General features: G+C 36.4%; 1 protein-coding gene across 3 annotated transcripts; it reads right to left on the bottom strand.

The window, feature by feature from the left end:
* Positions 1–1309: 1309 nt before the first annotated feature.
* On the bottom strand, positions 1310–9229 carry Pp4-19C (protein phosphatase 19C). 3 transcript variants are annotated; one of them, XM_075299309.1, is made up of 4 exons: positions 8996–9229; positions 8819–8936; positions 7737–8749; positions 1310–2269 (listed from the first exon to the last, which is right to left on the bottom strand). In XM_075299309.1, the coding sequence occupies exons 3-4, from the start codon at positions 8528–8530 to the stop codon at positions 2140–2142; spliced, it is 924 nt and encodes a 307-aa protein (XP_075155424.1). In that variant the 5' UTR covers positions 8531–8749; positions 8819–8936; positions 8996–9229; the 3' UTR covers positions 1310–2139. The 3 variants fall into 3 exon arrangements, with proteins under 3 accessions (XP_075155424.1, XP_075155423.1, XP_075155422.1); XM_075299308.1 differs by having other exon boundaries at positions 8832–8936; XM_075299307.1 differs by lacking the exon at positions 8819–8936.
* Positions 9230–10487: the final 1258 nt, after the last annotated feature.

Genomic DNA, 10487 nt, shown 5'->3' with positions numbered 1-10487 from the left:
GATGAGGAATGTGGTAATTCCGAAACGTGCGTCCATCCAACCATCTTGCAGTCTATAGGGCTTTGCCCAAATTTGACAAACATTCTTTTCCTCTGTTGGTTAAGCTATACTTGTAGTTTAGTCAATGCATGGTTTTAAGCTGAAATCAAAACACAACAACAAAATTTTATTTCTATAGAAAATTTTGTGTAAAAATTTTATTTCTACAGAAAGTTTTGCAAAATTTTATTTCTATAGACATTTTTGTCAAAATTTTATTCTATAGAAATTTTTGTCAAAATTTTATTTCTATAGAAAATTTTGTCAATATTTTATTTCCATAGAAAATTTTGTCAAAATTTTATTTCTACTGAAAATTTTGACAAAATTTTATTTCTAATTATACAATTTTTTTTTTTATTTCTATAGAAAATTTTCTCAGAATTTTATTTCTATAGAAAATATTCTCAAAGTTCTATTTCTATAGAAAATTTTCTCAAAATTTTATTTCTATAGAAAATTTTCCCAAAATTTTATTTCTATAGAAAATTTCATCAAAATTTTATTTCTGTACAAATTTTGTCAAAATTTCTATAGAACTTTTGTCTGTAAAAATTTTGTCAAACTTTTATTTCTGTAGAAAATTTTCTCAAAATTTGATTTCTGTAGAAAATTTTTTCAAAATATTTCCATAGAAAATTTTCTCAAAATTCTATTTTTATAGAAATTATTCTCAAAATTTTATTTCAATAGAAACTTTTCACAAAATTTTATTTCTATAAAAATTTGTAAAGGTCCTCTTAATTGGAGTGGAACTTTTTGCAAAATCTACCAAAACATCAAGAATTCTACCAATCGACCAAAAATAAAAATCTGCCATTTTTTGTAGAATTCTACCAATTGTGACAACCATGGTTGTATCTCCTTTTTTTTGCTAAGGTGAGTACTATGTTCGGTTTTTTCACCAAAAAACTAAATTAAAAGTACAAAAATATATATGAAGACGATTATATTTTTATCAAGTCTTGTCAAATAATGGATGAAAAATATACAAGGAATTAATTGCGAATCATTTTATATTTCTGAACTAATTAATTTAAAAAAGTAACCGTGAGAACAAGCTGGTTTTCAGCTTGAAAACTGAACATAGTACTCAGCTTTACTGTATTTAAGTTTTATCCCTACCCAACGGCAACAAAAACAAAATTTCCTGGGCCTAATTTTCCCACTTCTCTGCAACACTACAAATCTGCCTTCATCATGTAGACCGATGCATCGTAAAATTCCATAATCCCATCCATCCCATTAGCTATTAAATAAAATATGAATATTGAGTTTTTTAAAGTATTTTTTTGTTTTTATTGATGTTGACTTGTTTTGTTTTTGTTTAATTTGAATTTTTACAAAATCATTATGAAACAAATCAAATTAAAGTACGATAAAAAAAAATTAAATAATTAAAATTTAAAATATGCATGTTCGAAATATGTACGCCATTTATGGACTTGGATTTTTATGTTTTAATTTAGGCCTCCCGTTTTGTAATGGAATTATTAATTTGAAACATTATTGATTAATTAGTTTGCGTTTTTTCTTTATGTATAAATAAGGATATTGTTTCGAATGATTGTTGTTTTGTTTTAATTTTTGTTGGTTTTGTTTTAATTAATACTTATATAACTATAACTAACATTTATTAAAAGAATCGCGATTTATTTCCATTTTAGGTATATATATCATGTGTTTTCGCGTTTTATTTTTATAAATTTTCATTGGCTTGGGAATATGTTTCGCTTTAAAAAAAAAACATTCCTTCTCCACTTATGATCATCGCTTGTATGTCCAAGTCAATATTATATTGAATCTGTTTTTGTTGTTTGTTCTGTATATAATAGATTTTGTGAAATTTTGAAATTGTTTTATTTAAAAATAGTGTTTTTTTATTGCAAAATTTCACAAAAAAAGGAAACTTTTGTATTTTAATTAGATTTCGTATGATGCATGATTTGATGTAGCTATTTTACTTTTGAGTTTCAAAAAGGCATCATGGACGCCTTTTTTGCTGTTTGGGGATTTATTTGTCACTAAAGTTGATATATGAGGGTCGCATGAAGGGTAGTCTATATGAAGGGGGTTTTGTTTATTATAGTAGTGGCATATTTAAAGGAAGTAGTCGGCTTGAGGTTTCTTTGATGGTATACCTCGACTCTCCTGAGGCGCTGCTTCGAATATAACAAAATCACGATGCAGGTACTCATTTAACTCTAATATAGCTGCCACATTGCCACATCTGAAATTGAAAAAAAAGGAAAATGGTTAATTTATAATAAAATAAAAGATTAATTAATTAGATTTCAAAATGTTCAATTTAAAATAAAAACAAGTAAATACGGCCGTAAGTTCGGCCAGGCCGAATCTTATGTACCCTCCATGGATTGCATAGAAACTTTTCTAAAGACTGTCATCCACAATCGAATTACTTGGGTTGCAGTAACACTTGCCGTTGGCAAGATATCGCAAAACTTCTTAACACCGTGTTCTCAATTGTAAGTTAGTCCATACGGCGTATATATTAAACAAAAAAGGCTGATTAAATACGTAAATAATTCAGTTTGACAAAATATTCTATAGAAATAAAATTTTGACAAAATTTTCTATAGAAATAAAATCTTGACAAAATTTTGTATAGTAATAAAATTTTGAAAAAAAATTTTAATAGAAATAAAATTTTGACAATAGCTCCGGAGGTCAAATCTGGGGATCGTTTTAAATGGGGGTTATATATAATTAAGACCGGTATGGACCAATTTTTGCATGGTTGTTAGAGACCATACACTAACACCACGTACCAAATTTCAACCGGGTCGGGTGAAATTTGCCCTTCCAAGGGGTTCCGGAGGTCAAATTATGTACCGATGTGAACCAATTTTTGCATGTTTGTTAGAGACCATATACTAACACCATGTGCCAAATTTTGCTTCTCTTAGAGGATCCGCAAGCCAAATCGGGGGACCGGTTTATATGAGGGCTATATATAATTATGGACCGATTTGGGCCAATTTGTGCATGGTTGTGAGAGACCATATACTAACACAATGTACCAAATTTCAACCGGATCGGATGAATTTTGTTCCTCCAAGAAGATACGCAAGCCAAATCTGAGCGTCGGTTTATATGGGGGCTATACGTAAAAGTGGTCCGATATGGCCCATTTGCAATACCACCCGACCTACATCAATAACAACTACTTGTGCCAAGTTTCAAGTCGATAGTTTGTTTCGTTCGGAAGTTAGCGTGATTTCAACAGACGGACGGACGGACGGACATGCTTAGATCGACTCAGAATTTCACCGCTATCCAGAATATATATACTTTATGGGGTCTTAGAGCAATATTTCGATGTGTTACAAAGTTAATAAACCCCTCATCCTATGGTGGTGGGTATAAAAATATTATAACTATTGCTACAATGTAACCTGGGATTTTTAGAAAAATTGACTTTTATTTTCATAAGATCTTCTTTTCTACTTTTCCACAAAATATTTCAACATTCTAAAAACTCCTTAAATTATTGATCTCGCATGTTAGTAATGACAGGATAGACAACAGATGGCGTAGTTACTTTTACTTTCCTTTAAAATATTTCAACATTCTAAAAACTCTTTAAATTATTGGGCTCTCATATTAGGAATGGCAGAATCGGGAATCGCATTGATTGCTATCCGAAGCATATCCGGAGTGTGATCTTTTGATTTCAACGTTCGAGAGGTGGTTTGTGAGTGTTTGAAGTGGTGATCTTGATATAGAAGAAAAAGAACGTCCAGCACAGCCGATGAAGTTTGAAAGTGCTGAATTTGAGGCATTAATCGAAGACGACACGTGTCAATCACAAAAACAACTTGCCAAATTGCCTAGTCATTTCCCATCGATTGAACCATTTCATCGATGGGGAATGATTCAAAAGCTTGGAAATTGAGTTCCGACGTCGAAAGGTGACATTTCACTAGAAAGCTATGGTATTTAGGTCGTCTAGAGGTTCGTTTGCATGTCCTAGGATTTTCCTAGGTCAGGAGGAGATTCAAATTGTGGATAGGCATCGTTGCTTGGGTGTAGTAATTGATACTGATCTTTCTTTTCAATATCATATCGATTCCGTATCAGGTAGAGTTTGGGGGACATTGCGCAGGATTTATGGGACCAACTTATTTTTGCCTCTTCCGGTTAAAATTAAATTGGCTCATGCTCTATTGATGTCCCTAGTATTATATGGTCTTGAAGTTGTTTCTGGAACTATCTTGCAACATTTTTCTAAGTTGAAGTGCATTGTCAATGTGATTGTACGCTTTGTATATAATGTAAGGCGTAGAACTTCCATTTCTGCATATGTAGTAAGATTCCTTGGATGTTCGTTTAGGAGATTTGTTGATTATCGCAATATACTATTGTTTTATAACATCATCCACACTTCTAGACCTTTAGATTTGGTTTCTACTTTTACCTTTTCGCGTTCTATTAGAAATGTTCAGATATTTATTCCTCGTATAAGGAGGAATATTTATGCTAGATCTTTTGTGGTCAGAATAGCTCGGTGTTGGAATCGATTGCCTCTAGAACTACGCATTTTTTCTCATTGTAATAACGCATTTCGTCTCAAACTCATGGAATATATGGCTAGTGCTACCTAAACTGTAAGGTTCTTGGACGATTTGCATCTCATCTATTGCATACACACTTGGTATATTCTATGTAACTCCTATGTATTTTTAAGTTAATGATTTTATGTTGACTTGCACTGTATATGGGACCAATTTCCACTTATTTCATCGCTATTTTAATAGTCACTACTACTCTTGCGGCTGGGGAGCCAATTAAATTAGTTTCTTCTTAGTTTAAGATATTAACTTGTTTACATTATATCGATGGCTCAGTATTTTTGTTATGATGTAATATATTTTTATAGGCCTCTATTGGCGTTGTATTACAGAATTTTTGAATAAATAATAATAAATAATAATAAAACAGCTACCCAAAGGCAACAAAGAAAAGGTTGTTTTGCATAACATCGGTACTGGTGATGAAAAGTGGTGGATAACTATTCACTACATGGACGGCGGAAGTACGCACACAGTTGAATGTCTGAGTCGATGGCGAAACAATTCCGACAAAAAATTGCCCCAAGATTCTCGGGGTCACATTCGACAGCCTTTATAAGTCGTCCGCCCATGCCACTGCAATTTGCGATAAGCTCCGCGGTAGAAACAAGGTCCTCAAGTCGCTTGCCGGCAGCACTTGGGGTGCGGACAAAGAAACCTTGTTAACTACATATAAGGCAATTGGCCGGTCAGTGGTAAACTAGGCAGCGCCAGTGTGGACACCTCAAACGAGTGATACGCAGTGGAATAACATACAGACCTGTCAGAACGCTGCCCTTAGAACCGCAACAGGATGTCTCCGCAGTACACCCCTGGATCACCTTTATGCGGAGACCAAGATCATCCCAGTGCATCGACACAAATACATGTTGTCAAAGCAGTACCTCTTGGCTTGCCATCGAAGTTGTCATCCGAATCACCATCTTATGGATAGACAACCAGGAATATAAGGGTTGATCTTCATCTTCTAGAATCCGAAATCCAGCGTTACATAAGAGAGCCTCTAGATCTGCCAGCATACCAGACAGGTCTGAACAAGATTCATGAGGATACTGTAGCTGAAGCGGTGAAAAGCTACAAGGTTAATCCTGTTCTCGGAGTCCGACCGCCGCCCATAGCACCGGAGGAGAGAGACCTTCCACGGCAGACAAGGGTAGTTTTGGCCCAACTAAGATCAGGCAAGTGCAGCAGCCTCAATTCATACTTATTAGTGATTGATAGCAGCGTAGCTGACGTGTGTCCCATCTGTAATCAAGGGCCACATGACACTGGTCACCTTTTTGCTTGCCCAGCTAAGCCTACCCGTCTCACTACCAGATCACTCTGGACACACCCCATCCTTGTCGCAGAGTTCCTTGGTCTGGCTACCAGCTGAATTACACAAGCATAGAACAAAATGGATGAAACTACATTAAAAACTGTTACAACAACAACAAAAGTGGTGGATACACTATGAAAATCCCAACTGAAAAAACATATGGTTAGGTTAGGTTAGGAGGCAGCCCGATGTAGACTATTCAGTCCATTGAGATACCACATTGGTGAACTTCTCTCTTATCACTGAGTGCTGCCCGATTCCATGTTAAGCTCAATGACAAGGGACCTCCTTTTTATAGCCGAGTCCGAACGGCGTTCCACATTGCAGTGAAACCACTTAGAGAAGCTTTGAAATCCTCAGAAATGTCACCAGCATTACTGAGATGGGATGGTTAGGTTAGGTTAGGTGGCAGCCCGATGTATCAGGCTCACTTAGACTATTCAGTCCATTGCGATACCACATTGGTGAACTTCTCTCTTATCACTGAGTGCTGCCCGATTCCAAGTTAAGCTCAATGACAAGGGACTTCCTTTTTATAGCCGAGTCCGAACGGTGTTCCACATTGCAGTGAAACCACTTAGAGAAGCTTTGAAACCATCAGAAATGTCACCAGCATTACTGAGGTGGGATAATCCACCGCTGAAAAACTTTTTGGTGTTCGGTCGAAGCAGGAATCGAATCCCACAACCTTGTGTATGCAAGGCGGGCATGCTAACCATTGCACCACGGTGGTTCCCTGAGGTGGGATAATCCACCGCTGAAACTTTTTGGACATCCTAACCATTGCACCACGGTGGCCCCCCTGAACCCATGACCCATGTAATCACTGCACCACGGTGTCTCACCAGCATTGATGAATGTGTATAAAATACGCTGGAAAACATTTTACCCATAGGCTGACCTATGCCCACTTGAAGGCAAGATTAACATTTTTATCTTTGATAGCGCCAGGCAATAATTCTTCGAAGTCATCGGATGCAACTCGATATAGATGAGGCAGGGTAAAATGGTTGTTCATGAGGACAGGGGGGGGCAGTTTTGGTTTAACTACGACCGGCCAAATTGTGGCAAATATTTATAAACTCTGGAAGTGCACTGTCCAAACTGCTGCCAAATAATTGAGGTAGTGTAAAATGTGTGCTCATGAGGACAACAAGATCTTTTTGGATCAACTACTACAGACCAAGTTCTGCCAATTTTATTTAAGACTCTGGAAGTGGACACTTCAAGATGCATAGATTCTGAGATATTGGGTACTTTACTATTTGCATCACAAATTTTTAATTTTCATTCTAGATCCAAAGCAATGTTGTGATGGAAAATAATACATATACACGAATATAATTTTTTTTGCTATATATTCCTCTACAGAAATTGGCCAAACGGGTAGAGGTAGAAAAAGCCAAATTTTAACCGGATACTCTGGCTTTCTATTGGTATAAAAACGGTTTGTCAAAAATCTTCTGAATCGCTGTAAAGCAGCAAAACGAGACGCGAAAAGGCATGTCGATTTATATGTGAAAAATAGATTTCCTACTCCTCTTTCCGATTGCAAAAAATGGATATTGCTAAACGTGTTAGCGAGTCCCAATATATAGTCTAGAAAAGTGTAGGCATTGTACCTCGAGATAAATGCGGTCAAATAGAAAAATATGGATATCGAGATTTATATGTGAAAGATATAAGACTAAAAATCTATTCGCATTTATTTTCGCTCACATAACAATATTTCTGATATTTATGTAATTTTTTTTTTGCTGAAATTTAATGCCCACACATTTACTCACCTATAACAATAGTTGGGTGCTGACCACACGGTAAGTACGGCTTCGCCAAAGTGCCATTTGAAACCCTCCATTACCAGTTGATGTGCTCGGCAAATCATATCAATGTCATTGGTACGTGTAAACTGCATTACAACATCGGCTCCAAATAAATATCCAGCACCACGGGGTGATACACCCCAACCAGTCTGATCTTCTGGATCCGACCACAATAAATCACACATTGGACCATCATGTGGCACTTCTTGTTTTCGATCTATGGTACGAATTTGATCTAAATACTGTATGGAGGGTGATAGGCCGCCATGAACACAAAATATTTTGCCATCTATAATGGCCGATAATGACAGATAATCGAAAATTTCAGTACAGTAACGCCACACCGCTGTGGAACCATATTTGCGTAGACATTCATCATAGAAGCCATAGACTTGTGTAATTTGTCGAGATTCATGATTTCCACGTATAAGGGTAATGCGATCTGGATAGCGGACCTTCAAAGCCAATAACAAGAGGAAGGTTTCCACACTGTAATAACCACGATCAACAAAATCACCCATAAAAAGGTAATTCTTTTCGGGTACATCACCGCCAACTTTGAATAACTCTTTAAGATCATAAAACTGACCATGTATATCGCCACAAACTGTGACGGGTGAGTCTACGCGTTGTACATTGCCCTCTTCCACAAGGATTTCGCGAGCTTTGGCGCACAAGGCTTTGACTTCGTTCTCTTTGATAATCTCACATCGCTTCAGCTGTTCTATCTGGCGATCTAAATCACTATAGTCAGTCATTTTCAGTCTGTGTTGTGCCTTCGTTTATAAGGGTGTCTGCGTGTGTGTGCGTGCGTTTGTAAAGATGGTATAAACGAGGGAATCAAAATTGGCTAAATTTTCTTCCTCCTTTACAATTAGCAATGATAAAATTGATTTGAAGTCGGGGTGGTAGTAAAAAATTATCTGTTGTGGTCAAGTGGGACGCACAACGACAGTTCCAACTGGCAATTTAGATATCTGCAAATGAGAAACACAAACAAAATACATGATGAAAATTTTCACAATTCCATTGGAATCATACAGCACATGAAAAAGAAACCTTTCAACCGTATCCTTGCAACTGCTTGCCTAAAGAGGTATTTCCGTAAAAATGTGGAACCATTTTTGTGCTATCCTCGTTCCTCTCCAGAGATTTAATGCTTTACTTCAGAAATAAAAACTCACACACATTTTTTTTCGCGTAGCCATACAAAAATTGCTCACCTTTTCTTAACCCTCGTATCCCTCTAACAACCCACGTATCGCTCGCTCTTCAAAATATCTTCAATCAGTTCTTCACTTGTTGTTCGTCGTCAGAAACTTTTTCATAGTGGAGTGGTTTTTACCTTATAAAATTAAAATTATAAAATTCAATTCGTTCAATGTAACAACAAAAGAAAATTATCCGTGACGCTTGTGCGAGCGGTTACCGAGTACTTGCACCGCATCGCAAATACCCCTGGCCTACCGAAGATCATCGGTACCCAAGGTCCGGATGATTGCCTTGGGTAAGACGGTTGGGGGGTGTGAAAAATGTTGTGTCCAGTGTTGTTAAAACATAGTATTCCGTATTGGTTACTCAATACAATTTTATTCGGTATCCAACGATGAGCAAAACACAATCATGACGACTTCCAAAATGTTTCACTCTAAATACAAGGACAGGGATGCTAATCATTTTTAAACTGAAACAATACAAAACTAATATACATATCTTATCGTTATGGGAAATTTCTTCCAAAATGCCGGTATTACGTTCGCATTACCGCGTTAAAGCAAAATTAAATTCAATGTAACAAACAACAAAAGAAAATTATCCGTGACGCTTGTGCGAGCGGTTACCGAGTACTTGCAATCCCAGCACGTAGTCAGAATACAGTGATGCTAACAGAACAAAACAAATAAAGCGCTCGTAATAAACGAAGAAAACTTGGATGGCGACTTCCGATGAGGTAATTACCCTGCCAGCATTTCAAAGTTCCATTTCATCCTCATCGCTACCACAGACTCGTAAGTGACACTGCAACAATGGCCAACTGTGATATTATTTTGCCATCACTATTCGCACGAAAGTATGCAGGGGTTCTTATTGGCGTCCTTCGAAATTTATGTAAATAGGCACCTAATAATTGCACTGATGAGAAACTTTTTCGTAGTAACTTGGCGTGGTACAACTTCTCAATAGTGACGGCGCTTTTCCGAGGAGTTTTTGATATCGTATACGACTGTTTTCGACATAGTGGGGATTCTCTGAAGCGCCTCCAAATTCAAAAAATGTTGGCAGGGTATTGAGAAGTTGTACCACGCCAAGTTACTACGAAAAAGTTTCTCATCAGTGCAATTATTAGGTGCCTATTTACATCAATTTCGAAGGACGCCAATAAGAACCCCTGCAAACTATCAGAAAAAGTGCATTTTAAGGTAATTGTAGAAGAATCATTGTGGTCAAGTAAAACACGATTGTGTAGATGTTTATTGATTTGATTAAACATCTATAATTTCTTATATTTCGGTTTATCTCATCACATTTAACATAATTTTTTTGCATTAATAAAAGAATGATGTTGAGTTTTAAGTAGCAAGTTACATATTGCAGCGTCTATCAGCCAGTTTGTTTATTTTCGATGGAGACAGCGTGCCTGGAAAAATATTTGAAAAACGATCACTTTAATCTATTTCGAAAGTCGAAAATTGTTCACCATATACCTTTCACAAT

Source organism: Haematobia irritans, chromosome 3 (assembly GCF_050003625.1).
Source record: "Haematobia irritans isolate KBUSLIRL chromosome 3, ASM5000362v1, whole genome shotgun sequence".
NCBI lineage: Eukaryota > Metazoa > Arthropoda > Insecta > Diptera > Muscidae > Haematobia > Haematobia irritans.
The sequence above is the reverse complement of the archived record's forward strand: the minus strand, read 5'-3'. Positions and strand labels throughout refer to the sequence as shown.

Coding starts and splice junctions, on each gene's coding strand:
- Pp4-19C (XM_075299309.1), bottom strand. CDS start 8,530: ATGACTGACTATAGTGATTTAGATCGCCAGATAGAACAGCTGAAGCGA. Junction 2,270..7,736: donor GCACCCAACTATTGTTATAG/GTGAGTAAATGT, acceptor TTTCAATTTCAG/ATGTGGCAATGTGGCAGCTA.